Here is a 16,799-nt window from a genome sequence, read left to right on the forward strand (position 1 = left end):
TCTCAATAGCACATGAAGATGTAGACCTGTATTTATCATCTCTCAATAGCACATGAAGATGTAGACCTGTATTTATCATCTCTCAATAGCACATGAAGATGTAGACCTGTATTTATCATCTCTCAATAGCACATGAAGATGTAGACCTGTATTTATCATCTCTCAATAGCACATGAAGATGGAGACCTGTATTTATCATCTCTCAATAGCACATGAAGATGTAGACCTGTATTTATCATCTCTCAATAGCACATGAAGATGTAGACCTGTATTTATCATCTCTCAATAGCACTTGAAGATGGTGACGTTTGGACCAATTTAGTAGCATTTTACATTTAATTGTGTATTCCCCAGTGCTCTATGAACCAATTACATGGTGAATAAACTTATACATACAGCTGTATTCTGTGATTCTTCACTGTGAGTATCAAGCAGTAAAAAAGAATCATTTTGTGGCAGTCACTTTACAGAGAGGTAGGCCTCCACATGTTAGGACTCAAACTGGGAGCAGAAACAGTAAAATAACCCTCAACAGAGCACAGCAGTTAACCAGGTCCAGCCTCATTGTATCATTGCTGTGAATGATTCCCTTACATACAGTAAAGCACTGCTCCTATTTCATTAGTTTTAGTTGGGTTTTCTTAGTGCTGGAAGAGTCCAGGGCTCAAGTCACATGATGAACTATAAGGAGCTGCAGTGGCACCTCAAGTCACATGATGAACTATAACAAGCTGCAGTGGCACCTCAAGACACATGATGAACTATAACAAGCTGCAGTGGCACCTCAAGACACATGATGAACTATAACAAGCTGCAGTGGCACCTCAAGACACATGATGAACTATAACACTGCAGTGGCACCTCAAGACACATGATGAACTATAAGAAGCTGCAGTGGCACCTCAAGACACATGATGAACTATAAGAGCTGCAGTGGCACCTCAAGACACATGATGAACTATAACAAGCTGCAGTGGCACCTCAAGACACATGATGAACTATAACAAGCTGCAGTGGCACCTCAAGACACATGATGAACTATAACAGCTGCAGTGGCACCTCAAGACACATGATGAACTACAACAAGCTGCAGTGGCACCTCAAGACACATGATGAACTACAACAAGCTGCAGTGGCATTCCTCAAGACACATGATGAACTATTTCAAGCTGCAGTGGCACCTCAAGACACATGATGAACTATAACAAGCTGCAGTGGCACCTCAAGACACATGATGAACTATAACAAGCTGCAGTGGCACCTCAAGACACATGATGAACTATAACAAGCTGCAGTGGCACCTCAAGACACATGATGAACTATAACAAGCTGCAGTGGCACCTCAAGACACATGATGAACTATAACAAGCTGCAGTGGCACCTCAAGACACATGATGAACTATAACAAGCTGCAGTGGCACCTCAAGACACATGATGAACTATAACAAGCTGCAGTGGCACCTCAAGACACATGATGAACTATAACAAGCTGCAGTGGCACCTCAAGACACATGATGAACTATAACAAGCTGCAGTGGCACCTCAAGACACATGATGAACTATAACAAGCTGCAGTGGCACCTCAAGACACATGATGAACTATAACAAGCTGCAGTGGCACCTCAAGACACATGATGAACTATAACAAGCTGCAGTGGCACCTCAAGACACATGATGAACTATAACAAGCTGCAGTGGCACCTCAAGTCTCTGATTGAGCAACAACAAACTGGTTCCTTCTAGTCATCATTATTCCAGTTTCTATCAATGCTAACGCCATCATAGACGCATCTTAATCTCAAGTAATGATTGAAGAGAGCACTTGAGGAACCTTCTGGAGGAGTAACTTCAATTATGAAATATTTTTTGTACATTTAGCTAGAGTTTAACATGTAATTTATATTGTTTAAATAAAGAGTAATCATTCAATAGAGCAATGTGCTTTTTTTGTATTTGACTTTTCATTGCGGTTATTACAAGTACATTACAGATCATGCATATTTCAATAACACATTCATTATTTACATTTAAGCAATTCCAGCTGTATTATTAATGCTTCCCTTAAGCAACAAGCACTCTCATTTGGATTATGATAGATCAGTGGGCTAAGTAAAACATATCTTTAATTTGATTGAATAGTGGGATGATTTAGTAGTCACCATATTTTGTGGTTGCCTTACCAAAAAATCTACTATTCAAATTGAGCCATTTCTGCCCAGAGATGAATGCTCTGCCTTCTGGCAGTTGACCGCAAAGTGTGTTGATGTTTTTTTGCCTTTTAACCGTCTTTAAAATCTGTCTAATTGATAAACATAAAACATCCACTCCAAATTAAACTCTGTTTGAATCACTGTACTGCATTTGACTGTGTGGACTGTTTCTATAAACACTTTCTGTAAAAAGCATTTTAACCAGCATCAGTTTTTTTCAACTGTTTTGGTTAATAGCTTGATTTTAGGAGTTGTGAATGTTGTATGTTTCGACTGATGCATGCCAATGGATTATGGCAAAGAAATCAGAATCTCTCCTATGTGTTTGCAAAGGGCACTGAGTCTCTAGATTGCTTACATGCAAACCTGGAAATCAGAATCTCTCCTATGTGTTTGCAAAGGGCACTGAGTCTATAGATTGCTTACATGCAAACCTGGAAATCAGAATCTCTCCTATGTGTTTGCAAAGGGCACTGAGTCTATAGATTGCTTACATGCAAACCTGGAAATCAGAATCTCTCCTGTGTGTTTGCAAAGGGCACTGAGTCTATAGATTGCTTACATGCAAACCTGGAAATCAGAATCTCTCCTATGTGTTTGCAAAGGGCACTGAGTCTATAGATTGCTTACATGCAAACCTGGAAATCAGAATCTCTCCTATGTGTTTGCAAAGGGCACTGAGTCTATAGATTGCTTACATGCAAACCTGGAAATCAGAATCTCTCCTGTGTGTTTGCAAAGGGCACTGAGTCTATAGATTGCTTACATGCAAACCTGGAAATCAGAATCTCTCCTGTGTGTTTGCAAAGGGCACTGAGTCTATAGATTGCTTACATGCAAACCTGGAAATCAGAATCTCTCCTGTGTGTTTGCAAAGGGCACTGAGTCTATAGATTGCTTACATGCAAACCTGGAAATCAGAATCTCTCCTATGTGTTTGCAAAGGGCACTGAGTCTATAGATTGCTTACATGCAAACCTGGAAATCAGAATCTCTCCTATGTGTTTGCAAAGGGCACTGAGTCTATAGATTGCTTACATGCAAACCTGGAAATCAGAATCTCTCCTGTGTGTTTGCAAAGGGCACTGAGTCTATAGATTGCTTACATGCAAACCTGGAAATCAGAATCTCTCCTGTGTGTTTGCAAAGGGCACTGAGTCTATAGATTGCTTACATGCAAACCTGGAAATCAGAATCTCTCCTGTGTGTTTGTAAAGGGTGCTGAGTCTATAGATTGCTTACATGCAAACCTGGAAATCAGAATCTCTCCTGTGTGTTTGTAAAGGGCACTGAGTCTATAGATTGCTTACATGCAAACCTGGAAATCAGAATCTCTCCTGTGTATTTGCAAAGGGCACTGAGTCTATAGATTGCTTACATGCAAACCTGGAAATCAGAATCTCTCCTGTGTGTTTGTAAAGGGCACTGAGTCTATAGATTGCTTACATGCAAACCTGGAAATTAGAATCTCTCCTGTGTGTTTATAAAGGGCACTGAGTGCTCAGCATGCCACATCTCAAGTCAGTGACATTTTCCAGCCAGTTCTATTTGAAAATCCTGTTCCTGTTCTTTGAGGTAGAAATTCGTCTGACTCTGAGTATGTTTCTAAGGCTTATGCTCTAATATCAATTAGCTGCTCTTGCAGTTCCAAAACATATTATTCAAAATCATTTTCTTAAAATTTCCAGTAATTGTTCAGTTCTGTGAATTCCTCACAGTGAAGTGGGAAGAAGTGCAGTTACTTATCCTACACCCCCCTCACTGAGGTGTCAGTTTGATCAAGACACAGAAGCCGAATCTCCTGGCTGTTCAGCAGTGCAGTGTAGCTGTGGAGCCTGTGTTATTGTGCCAGAATGCGCTCAGACCAGGGCTTGTTGAACCAGGTGCTGGGCCAGGCAAAAACCAAGTCTTATCAGAAAAGCCACCATAATGCACAAAAACAAACCAAAGTGTTTCTGTCAATCTGTTGCAACGTTGTTTTAACCTAGAAGAAATATTGATGGTGCAGTCCACAGCACTTTGCCATAGTGTTTTTGTAGTTGGTACAAAGCTGTGTTCTATGATTCTCTCCTGGTGCCATTACAGGTGTTGTACAGTGAACTGTTTCAGTGCCACATTGTTTTAACCTCTTGCCATATGAACGAGACAGACCACACACTTTCAAGTGTTGTATTCAATAACCCTCTCAATAAAGTTTCGTTATAGGTGAGGTTCAACAAAAAAATCAGCATTAGTTTTAACCACTGGACATATTAATGGTGCAGAGCTTTCTCACATATCCACTGTACAACCCTTTCAGTCTGATTTTGGATTGTGCCCCAGGAATACTTTGTCTGTAATCAATGAAAACCTTCCAGGCAGCCAGATGGCCGCTCAGACTTCGGGGCTGCGGTCTGATCCTGGGTCACACCCTACAATCAACCAGACCCCAGTGTCTCAGGAGAGAGGTAGGCTTTTTGGCTTATTTAAGGAAAAATCTAATGATTTGAAGAAAACAAACCGAATGAGAGTGCTTCTTGTTGGGATATGTTTGGCGTGTTAATTAGTAAAATAATCTAGTGTTCCCGTGAGAAACAAACAGGTCAACAAACCAGAGCCACGTGAGACAAGGACACATGCTCTAATACCAGTCTCAGCCCTGGTAACGAGGACGCGTGCTCTAATACCAGCCTCAGCCCTGGTAACGAGGACGTGCTCTAATACCAGTGCTCTCTAATACCAGCCTCAGCCCTGGTAACGAGGACGCATGCTCTAATACCAGCCTCAGCCCTGGTAACGAGGACGGGTGCTCTAATACCAGCCTCAGCCCTGGTAACGAGGACGCGTGCTCTAATACCAGCCTCAGCCCTGGTAACTCTCTAATACCAGCCTCAGCCCTGGTAACGAGGACGCGTGCTCTAATACCAATACCAGCCTCAGCCCAGCCCTGGTAACGAGGACGGGTGCTCTAATACCAGCCTCAGCCCTGGTAACGAGGATGGGTGCTCTAATACCAGTGCTCTAATACCAGCCTCAGCCCTGGTAACGAGGACTCTAATACCAGCCTCAGTGCTCTAATACCAGCCTCAGCCCTGGTAACGAGGACGCCTCAGCCCTGTGCTCTAATACCAGCCTCAGCCCTGGTAACGAGGACGCCTCAGCCCTGTGCTCTAATACCAGCCTCAGCCCTGGTAACGAGGACGGGTGCTCTAATACCAGCCTCAGCCCTGGTAACGAGGACGGGTGCTCTAATACCAGCCTCAGCCCTGGTAACGAGGACGCCTCAGCCCTGTGCTCTAATACCAGCCTCAGCCCTGGTAACGAAGACGGGTGCTCTAATACCAGCCTCAGCCCTGGTAACTCTAATACCAGCCTCAGCCCTGGTAACGAGGATGGGTGCTCTAATACCAGCCTCAGCCCTGGTAACGAGGATGGGTGCTCTAATACCAGAATACCAGCCTCAGCCCTGGTAACGAGGATGGGTGCTCTAATACCAGCCTCAGCCCTGGTAACGGTAACGAGCCCTGAATACCAGCCTCAGTGCTCTAATACCAGCCTCAGCCCAGCCCTGGTAACGAGGACGGGTGCTCTAATACCAGCCTCAGCCCTGGTAACGAGGACGGGTGCTCTAATACCAGCCTCAGCCCTGGTAGGGGAAGGTGACTCACACATGTTTGTATTCTCTGGTGCTCAAGTGGGGGTCAGAAGAAGTATTATATATATTGTTTTTACAAGATAAGTAAATACAAGTAGTATTAGTATCTGGGAGTTTTTAAGTGAGCTGATGGGGTTTCTCACAGACAATTTGAAAGAGCCGCATTAGTAATGACTCTGCAGGATTAAGTTAAGCAGAGCATATTAATAGTGTTTGACCATCTGGCCGTTTATTGTGTCACAAACCAGGTCCTTGCAAAAGAACCCTCGAACCTCTCTGTTTTTTCTTTTCCCTCCATGGGGCGAGATTGCTTTACTGTCATTTTCAAGTCACTCTTTGAAATTGCTATTCAGGGGGCTGTGTGTTTTCATTAATCTAGAATGTCTTTTACATACTGTCCACTTAATCACAAGGCAAGGAGCAGTGCCTGGCTTGAGAGAGAGAAAGAGACAAGGAGTGCAGTATTAGCTGTCAGCTACATGTGCACAATATCTCCGATCCCTTCATTGAAACAGCCAAGGAGTGCAGTATTAGCTGTCAGCTACATGTGCACAATATCACCGACCCCTTCATTTTATCCACTCTGTTCTGGGATTTACACACAATTTAAAATGCAGTATTTTATGCAGCCTTTACAGAATCTGTTGTGGTAAGGGGAGAGAACCAATTCCATCACATCTCTTGAATCCATGTTGCTGCGTAAGCACTCTTGCTGAATGCATTTACTATAATGCTGTGTTCAATAAAAAAAGCAAGACATTTCAATTTCTGTCATATAGATAGTCAGCTCTCTTACAGATATGAATACAACCCATTACCACATGACCGAGGAACACTCGAATTACAGGGACAGTTTAAAATATGCACTTAACAGGGCCAATCATATAAGAGCAACTAAATGACCATCTGGACTTGGGAAACACACTGCCATAGACTGTGGTACTATTGGTTTATAAAGCACAACTTTGTACTAATGACTGTTTAATTGAAGCTTGTAAATTTAAAGCCATATCGATCAATCAATTAATTGTTGCTCCTCTATTTTTTATGGTAAACGAAGCAGGCATTTCAAAGTAATGTTGATGCTTTGGAGATGTATTCCTGTAGTCCGTGGTACCTGTTAGGTTATGGGAGCGCTGTCAGGGAAGTGAATGATGAGTAGTCTTTGCTTCTCTGCTTTGTGTTCAGGTTTCCTGCCTGGCATGCTGCGGAACCCTCTGATGTCCCAGCATGCAACTCAGCCACCTGGACCCTCCATGTCTCCACACCCTTTGCCTGGAGGCCAGGTGCATCCTGGGATGGGTCCAATGTCCCAGCATGCAACTCAGCCATCTGGACCCTCCATGTCTCCACACCCTTCGCCTGGAGGCCAGGTGCATCCTGGGATGGGTCAAATGTCCCAGCATGCAACTCAGCAATCTGGACCCTCCATGTCCCAACACCCTTTGCCTGGGATGGGTGCCTACCAGCAGGGTGGCTCCAGTGGCACTTATGGGCCTCAGAGTGGACACTATGGACCTCAAGGTAGGGATGATCTGGAGTGAGACAGGAGAAAGTCCTTTCATTGAGAGTTCTCAAGGTATAGAGGTAACTCTGCTGTTTTCAAAGCTCCCCCTCTCCACTCATACCCCAAGCACCCAGTCCTCTGCTGAGCCAGCAGGTTTTGGACACTGTGGACCAGTGCTTTCACTGAGAGCTCTCCATGTATAGAAGACAGCTTTGTTGTTTTCAGAGTCCCACCTCTCCACTCATACCCCAAGCACCCAGTCCTCTGCTGAGCCAGTCATATCTGTTCCAGCCCTTGTCTGTTTTATAGGGAACACAAAAAAGATACAATATCAAAAATACATATCTGAAAAGACTGTGTTTTAAAATAAGTAGGCTTCTATTTAGATGTACTGTATTGGTTTTGTTGGTACAGTGCTATATTTTCAACACAAGAAGTATTTTAATTCAGGACGATATGATTCTGAAAATATCACTTGCCAAAAGAGATATTAGCAGTATGTAAAATTCCCAGTTAACAACCCATGCACAGAACTGTGTACAACGTAAAAGGTAATGCAATTTAGCAAAAGAAAAAAAAAAAACACAGTTTCCTGAATTAAAACAGTATCCAAAGCCAGTATGCATAATTGTAGAATATAGTGCTCAATAAGGCCCTAATGTCACAGTTCACTTGCAAATTAAAATGCACACTGTTTAATGATTACCATATTTCCATGTTATAATTACCATAGCTTGTCGCTTCCATTTATTTTGGCTGCATTTTTGTCATGTGAAACTGGAGGAAGTGCTGTGTAACTGCACAATAAAAACAGACTGATTTTGCTTGCAGAGAGAAAAAAACATGGACTGTGATGGTTAAACAATACAGTGAAAGACAAGAAATATATCTAGAGAGTGAAAGACAAGAAATATATCTAGAGAGTGAAAGGCAAGAAATATATCTAGAGAGTGAAAGGCAAGAAATATATCTAGAGAGTGAAAGGCAAGAAATATATCTAGAGAGTGAAAGGCAAGAAATATATCTAGAGTGAAAGGCAAGAAATATATCTAGAGAGTGAAAGACAAGAAATATATCTAGAGAGTGAAAGACAAGAAATATATCTAGAGTGAAAGACAAGAAATATATCTAGAGTGAAAGACAAGAAATATATCTAGAGAGTGAAAGACAAGAAATATATATAGAAAGACAAGAAATATATCTAGAGAGTGAAAGACAAGAAATATATCTAGAGTGAAAGACAAGAAATATATCTAGAGAGTGAAAGACAAGAAATATATCTAGAGTGAAAGACAAGAAATATATCTAGAGAGTGAAAGACAAGAAATATATCTAGAGTGAAAGACAAGAAATATATCTAGAGTGAAAGACAAGAAATATATCTAGAGAGTGAAAGACAAGAAATATATCTAGAGTGAAAGACAAGAAATATATCTAGAGAGTGAAAGACAAGAAATATATCTAGAGCAGAGGCTGCCAAACATTTTTCCTGCACGACCCCATTTTGATACTTAAAAATGTGACCCTAGAAAGCAACCAAAGCAATAAACCAACCAAAACACATAGCAACCAAAACACTGAGCAACCAACACAAAGAGCAGCCAAAACACATAGCAACCAAAATACATAGCAACCAAAGATCCATGATCTCTTCACAGTGTTGTTGGAGAGAGTCGTGGCTCTGATGATAGATCTCTTCACAGTGTTGTTGGAGAGAGGCATGGCTCTGATGGTAGATCTCTTCACAGTGTTGTTGGAGAGAGTCGTGGCTCTGATGATAGATCTCTTCGCAGTGTTGTTGGAGAGAGGCATGGCTCTGATGGTAGATCTCTTCACAGTGTTGTTGGAGAGAGTCGTGGCTCTGATGATAGATCTCTTCACAGTGTTGTTGGAGAGAGTCGTGGCTCTGATGATAGATCTCTTCACAGTGTTGTTGGAGAGAGGCATGGCTCTGATGGTAGATCTCTTCACAGTGTTGTTGGAGAGAGGCATGGCTCTGATGGCTCTTCACAGTGTTGTTGGAGAGAGGCATGGCTCTGATGGTAGATCTCTTCACAGTGTTGTTGGAGAGAGGCATGGCTCTGATGGTAGATCTCTTTGCAGTGTTGTTGGAGAGAGGCATGGCTCTGATGGTAGATCTCTTCACAGTGTTGTTGGAGAGAGGCATGGCTCTGATGGTAGATCTCTTCACAGTGTTGTTGGAGAGAGTCGTGGCTCTGATGATAGATCTCTTCACAGTGTTGTTGGAGAGAGTCGTGGCTCTGATGATAGATCTCTTCGCAGTGTTGTTGGAGAGAGTCGTGGCTCTGATGATAGATCTCTTCACAGTGTTGTTGGAGAGAGGCATGGCTCTGATGGTAGATCTCTTCACAGTGTTTGCCTCAGTTTCCCCACACATTATTCTCACCATATCGACTGCAGCGGGCAGAATGAAAGGCTTCTTGGCTTGTGTGATACGGGAACTCACCTCGCACGATGCTCGTTGAGCTTGATCAGAGACGGACAAGGCCCTCTTGAATTGCACTTGTTGATGCGAAAGTCCCTCTTTCCTACGCAAGTAAAATGATTTTGGTTTCCCCACCTATTCCTTGTGAAGGGTTTCCAAATGTCGCTGCAATTTATTTGGTTTCATGCTTTCGCTAGATAACACCTTGTGTCATATGAGGCATTTTTCACAAATACACTGGTGAAGCCACACTCCAGGAAAGCCTCATCAGATTTGTGAGCACATTTCTTGCCATCCTCATGTTTTCCAGTCATATTCAAATCAGTAGATTCACTGTTTGGAGTTGATGTTCTTTGTAAAAATAATCCATGGCAATTAACAAATGGGGTAGAGTGGGGTCTCTTTCAGTGATGTGCATTTGAGACTAGCGCGGGAGGGTCGTATTTCATAACGGAGTTATGTGATTGGTGGAGATCAGTAGAGCCTACGCAGGCTTGCCTACAAGATATATTGTCACACTGCGCCGAGAGGCTGCTACGCCTTGCAGTGTGCTGTGCAGTGTGCAAGCAGGAGAGATACCGAGGTAGATTCTCGCGACCCACAGTTTGGGAACCACTGCTCTAGAGAGTGAAAAACAAAGAAGTAGGAGGCGTTACAGGGACAGTAGCAAAATGGCAGGCAGGGAACGCAGGCATTTCCAAAGGAAATGGCAGTTACAGAAGAGACAGTACAGAGAAGCTAAAGGAAGATTTCAGGAACAGTCACCTGTTTCTCCAGCAACTCCTGAAATGCCAGATGGAGTTTCCATTGAACAGGAACAGTAAAGATCACAGAGACACCAACATCATCATCAGTGGGTTTCAATGAGGACCAAAAGCATAATCAGCGAGCCAAATGCAAGGATAAAAAGACACTGGAAAAAGTGCAGAAGGTGAATATGCTGGAGGAACAAATTAGAAATGAAAAAAGGGAAAAAGGGAAAAATGGAAGAGATGCTACAGAATCAAAAATCAAAATTTGACCGATTCACCTGGAACAAGAACAAAGAGATTTGTGAAGAGCTGTCATGTTAACAAAAAAAGTAAGGAAATACCTGCTCTTGCACAATTTAGTGGTCGAAGATCAACAAAGAATCAGTCAGGTTCAGACTGTCTACTCTGAAGGACACACTGCACAAAATCGAGGGGCAAATGGTCATCACATTTTTATATAATGATGACAACAACAGAGCGTGTCCTGGAAAGAAAGACACAATGAAAATTCAGAAATGAGGCTTCTTTGAGCACCAATGACAAAGACAAGGACTAAATACCATGTTGCTTTCTTTTTATTTGATCCATTCTTTTAAAACTAAAATGGAGTACAGGCATCAAATCAGGTGCAGGTGTCTTCACCAACATTCAAATGTCCAAACCGACACACACTATTTTATCACAGATCGGCTTTTTAATGTGCATAATGTCCAACTAACATGTTTCTAGTTGCATAGAATTTGCTCATATTAAAACTTTTCCTCCACATTTTCAAATTGGCATGATGGTTAGGACACATACATCTTTAAAAACAACATAAAAAGAAAAAAAAAGTTAAAAATAACCAGTACAATTGTAAAGTGTACATCAAGAGAATCTGAGTGAACTGCTGCAGGAACGCTCGGTGCCACCTGGCCCGCCTGCCCCTTGGGGCCCCACGGGGCAGCCAGCACAGATTGGCCTGAGGAGGACATACTGTCCATCGGCGCCTCTGAGGAGGACATGCTGTCCATCTCCGCCTCTGAGGAGGACATACTGTCCATCACCGCCTCTGAGGAGGACATACTGTCCATCGCCACCTCTGAGGAGGACACTGTCCATTGCCGCCTCTGAGGAGGTGGGTAAACAGGAGCTGGCCTTCCCATCAGAGGACGTGGACGGTCAGCAGAGCTCATACCACTAATCAAGAGAGCCACTGCAACTCTCCCTGTCAGCAGAGCTCATACTGCTAATCAAGAGAGCCACTGCCACCTTGCAAGTGGCCTGGTCAACAGTAGGGGAAACAAAGCAATCCATTTTTGATGTTGAGCCTACCACCTCTCCCATATCCTCCCCCCAGTTCACCTGGATTTTCAATATGAAATTCAGTCTTCCTGGGACCATCCGGCTCCCGCTCCTACTGTTTCCCTTACGATGGATGCCCTATATACGGTGCATGATACGGAAAAGCTGGGCCTTGGCCATTTTCTGCCGGTTGAGGCTTCCATTGCTGCCTTAGTCCAGGCATCTAATTTGGCACTGCTATGCAAGGACGCTGCCTGCCCTTCAAGCAGTGCTGGGTTTCTGAGGGGATCCCCAGCTGGGGCATTTGCCGCACTGCTAGGGAACTATACCAGCATCCTGGTAGCCCACCAGTCACAATTTTCTATGGTCCATCTCCACAAACCACAGGCTCTCACCACAACAGCTGGATGAACAAAAAACCTGCTCTGTGTGTTCAACCTCAATGGCCAGGCTATAGGCAGAAACCTGGCTGCGCTGTTAGCCGCCGGCAGACAACTTTGGCTTCTCCAGGCACGTGTTCTTGATGGGGACAAAGCATTGCTATATAAACCAGCAGCAAACTGGCACCCTAGGGCCCAGCAGCCTCAAAGACTGGCACACCCGGCTGTGCAGCTGCCAGAGGCAATTATCAAGACTGGCCCGCGGGTGCTAGTCATGGAGGCCATGGTAGGTTCAGCCATCCTCCGCAAAGACAGAAAGCAAAGGCCAAGCCACAGGTGAAGCAGCAGCCTGAGGAATTTGCTGCCACAGGCCCGTACCCCTTCTCAGGGAGCCATCTGGACTATTGGCATCTGCACCACAGACATCTGGGTGCTTACTACTGTTAAGATCGGCTATTCTCTTCAGTTTAAGTTTACAACATCAGTCACAGACCCACAGACTGCCGTTGTGGTGTCTCGGGAGGTAGTAGCTCTGCTACAAAAACGGGCTATTCGCATGATAGAACCCTTAAGATGATGGAAGGGATCTACTCCAGGTACTTCCTAGTGCTCAAGCAAGATGTGGTGGCTTCAGACCGATCCTCGACAGACAGGGCAACCTGTATCTGAGACAAAGGGGGTTCAAAATGTTGGCAATGCAATGGCTGTTGCAGTTAATCAGGACAGGTGACTCAAGGACACCTATTTCCACATCCCCATAAAACCAGCGCACAGGAAGTACCTGCTGTTCACCTGCTGTTCACCTCCAGCGCAGGATTTTCAATTTGTTTTGAAGTATGTGGCACTTACAAGGTAGTCAGGGGCACCCATGTCATCGAAGCGCATAGCGGCGAGGAGGGAGAGCGTGGGAGGGGTTGCATTCTCCTGCAGTTTTGCATGGTTTAAGCATGTGCTAGACTAGTAGGGGTCTGCTTGTAGTGTCTGACAAAGTGCTCCATTAGTGCACTGAAGGAGCTTTATTTCAGCACTGCTCAAGGCTGAAAAATGAACTGCTATTTGCTGAAAAAATCACTGAAATAGTCTGATGCAAAATATCATCTTTCATAAATATACCACTAATGCTTTAAATCACACAAGTCATACAGAGTAACAGGCTGTAGTGCAAAACTTTGCAACAGTCCCACTAAAAATTACTTTTGGAAGCTATAAGTAAATTGAAATGTAAGCAAAGTCTGCATTCTAAAGAAGTTGAGCTCACAGATAACCGAACTATGGAAGAATGCAGTAACCATCTATATATAATCAAATACTGTCTTTCAGAGATTATCCTTTTTATTTCATTCTCTTTTGATACTGAAGCTATTTATAAATAGGGTTTGTCCGTTTAGTTGCATAGTATTACTCTCTTGTTGTATACTATAATGTGTAACTTGCCGACATATTATTATTAACGCAACTTTTTAATAGTAAAAAAAACACAATACAATATTATCTCCCAGCTCAGCAGAGACCTTCTCTGCTTATGTCACTGCTTTATCTCGGCGTTCCATGCCAACCAGTCTGTGGAACTGGAGGCTTTCCATCCACCTCCTATCCAGTCTGACAGGGAGCGACAGCTGCATACGCTCTGCCCAGTTCAGGCCCTGGCATACTATGTTGACAGGACGAAAAGTTGGAGGCAGTCTGAACAGTTTTTTGTCTGTTATGGGGCGAAGTCCTATGGTCAAGCCCTGTGTAAGCAGAGGCTGTCCAAATGGATAGCAGACACGGTCAGGTCAACTTGCCCCTTCCAGAAAAGCTGACGGTCCAGTGGTTAAAGACACAGGCTTGTAACTAGCAGGTCCCCAGTTCAAATCCCAGCTCAGCCACTGACTCACTGTGTGACCCTGAGCAAGTCACTTAACCTCCTTGTGCTCCATCTTTGGTGTGAGATGTTTTTGTAAGTGACTCTGCAGCTGATGCATAGCTCACACACCCTAGTCTCGTATCTTGTATCTTGTAAAGCGCTTTGTGATGGTGGTCCACTATGAAAGGCGCTATATAAAATATAGATTGATTATATTGAAAGGGAATACTTTACCCTTATCAAGCAATATATTTCCATGAAATAGGGCCCTGAAATAGAAATATAACCATTAACATTCAAAGTTGCTGCGTCCATTATTCACAGCAGACTTAAAGGAAAAATTACGCTGAGATCTGTGACTGCAGTCCTTTCGATCGCACAGAAACAGTGTCACGACTGCATCACAGGCTCACGGAGCAGCTCTGGTATATAATATTCAGGATTCAGGTCTTTAGGAGGTAAATACCCATTCAGTAATGGTTGCATTTCTATTTCAGGGAACCAGGGTTATGATTATAACCTAACATTCTCTCTGACTGTGTCATACTGTATAGCAATACAGCCTATATAAACTGGGTGTTGCATTTTTTACAGCACTAATACTTGATTGCTAAAAGCTATTTCATCAATGTAATCACTGCAGAATATCCCAGAACTGTTTGCTGGGGTTTTAGCAACGCAACGTTTTGCTTGGTTAAGAACCTGGTAACCAACTCAAAATGCCAGTTCAAAGAGCCCCCGCTGTGTGTTTATTAGCAGATTGAAGTGGAGTCTGATTAAAGGGACTGCTCTTGGAGAGAGTGCTTCTAGACCCTCTTTCTTCCCATGGGGCTCTGGTTTGATGCCTGCCTTCGCTCTTGCCTTCGATAATCTCCAGCATGGATATTGCAGGGAATGACAGCAGATGCAGCCCAGGGCTGGTATTGCTCTAACAGCATGCATGTGGTGCTATCAGCCTGCTTAGGGTTATTAAGTGCCATCAGTGGTTACATTATTTTCAAGAGGAGCCTGTATTTGAGATTTTATTCATAGCATTTGAAACACTGGGTGTATGTATCAAATGATGCCCTCTTCTTTGGTTCAGAATGATGATTTCCAATCTCATTAGATAGGGTCACAGTTTTAACACTGTATCTTATAAAAGGTGATACGGTTTTGCTGCCAACTTACTTCATTAAACCCCATGAATAAAACCTTCTGCATTATAATATGCATATCATTATGTGAAGCCAGAGGCTTGCCTTTTCATCAGATTACTGTATTAGAGGGTGAAGTAGACTGCTATGAATAATATCATACGGGTGAAACCATCCCCCACAGTTTCCAACCTGCACTCCTGACAGTTCATACTGAAACTTCAACTGCTTTCCAATGCAGCGTGCGTGTGTGTGTGTGTGTGTGTGTGTGTGTGTGTGTGTGTGTGTGTGTGTGTGTGTGTGTGTGTGTGTGTTTAAACAAAAACGTCTGTGCTACAGTTCCACATTGCACTCAAATGTTTTTGTGGATACAATACATTTACATGGGCCAGGAATCTGTCCTTCGTAAATCCATTTTTTTCAATCCGAAAGCAAATGTTTAGATGCCAAACATGAATGACTGCTTCTGAACCGAGGCACTTGAATCTGATCAACCCCTCAAAACGATTCTAGATCGAAACTGGTTCTCTTGCACAATTCACAGAGTATCAGACAGTTCATTTGGGTTGGGTAGATTGTGGATATAAACAAGACTTTTTCTGTCAGTTTTGCAGTGAACTCACCAGTGGTCATATTATTGCACATCATCGCTCAGATCTTATGATTTGTGTTATAATAAGATTAGTGACTAAGATATTTTTAGATTACTTATTTAGCCTCTACAAAAAAGTACAGTCTGATAATGCTTTTTTTGGGTAAAAATTTGTTAAGTTTCAATGTGGATTTTTAACCACAGAGAATAACTTTCATCTTCAGCTTCCACAATGCAAGACTATGGGAACATCCATGTTACTCATTTCAAATGTTTCGAACACAAAAGTCACTGCTGTGCCCCCGGTGGTCTGCTGTATTGAAATGGGATGTTTCTGCCTGTAAAATCAAAAATACAAACTCAGCCTATCCCAAAAAGGTATTTCAACATAGTACTTAAAAAAAATAAAAATGTGCTACAAAATTGCCATTTGCAATACACTGACCTCTCATAGGAACCTGTGTGCTGTAGTTTATTTGGTATAGTAAAACTTGTACTGCTCCCCAGAGTTTGGAATCTTCTCAGGCCCAGCTGATGTGAGCTATCTGGGCGGGCAGCTGCTCTACTTACTGTGCTTAATGACAGGTCCATCTGTTTCTGTCTCCAATCGTGCCAACAAATTACTGAACTACTAAATGAACACGGAAACGCCAGCAGGCTCCACATTCCTTCTCTTTCCCCCGTGTTTTCCTTGGCTCCCCAGTTCTTTGCATTTGACTTTCTATAATTCTTCCAGGGATGTGGACCCCTTCAGCATCTTAAAGAGGAAGCAGCGGGGTTCTGAAAAATCTAGTGTTCCACATCCCCATGTGTTGCTACAACTGTTTAAATAATGTACCTGTTATTTTTCTTTTCATTGTTAACATCCTGACAACTTTTTACACTTATAACTTTAAAGTCTGTTTCAAAGCTCTTTTCAAAATGGCCTCTCTAGTGAACTGTGTTTTGAATCTGTCTTCTAAATCACTGCAGGAAGAGTGATTTAAAAAAAAATAACAAAAAGTGCTCTGGC

The 16,799-nt window shown here is 43.0% G+C and overlaps 1 protein-coding gene across 7 annotated transcripts in view; it reads left to right on the forward strand.

Annotated features, from left to right (window-relative positions):
* LOC121317647 (AT-rich interactive domain-containing protein 1B-like) overlaps positions 1-16,799 on the forward strand; it is a 233,649-nt gene that overhangs the window by 164,687 nt on the left and 52,163 nt on the right. For 6 of the 7 annotated variants that reach the window (XM_041253804.1, XM_041253806.1, XM_041253809.1 and 3 more), the window contains 2 exons: positions 4,568-4,657; positions 7,033-7,368. In XM_041253804.1, the coding sequence (XP_041109738.1) occupies positions 4,568-4,657; positions 7,033-7,368 (426 nt within the window). The remainder of the gene's footprint in view (positions 1-4,567; positions 4,658-7,032; positions 7,369-16,799) is intronic. The other variant, XM_041253807.1, reaches the window with a different exon arrangement.

The sequence above is a fragment of the Polyodon spathula genome, chromosome 6, assembly GCF_017654505.1.
Source record: "Polyodon spathula isolate WHYD16114869_AA chromosome 6, ASM1765450v1, whole genome shotgun sequence".
In the NCBI taxonomy this organism is placed as follows: domain Eukaryota; kingdom Metazoa; phylum Chordata; class Actinopteri; order Acipenseriformes; family Polyodontidae; genus Polyodon; species Polyodon spathula.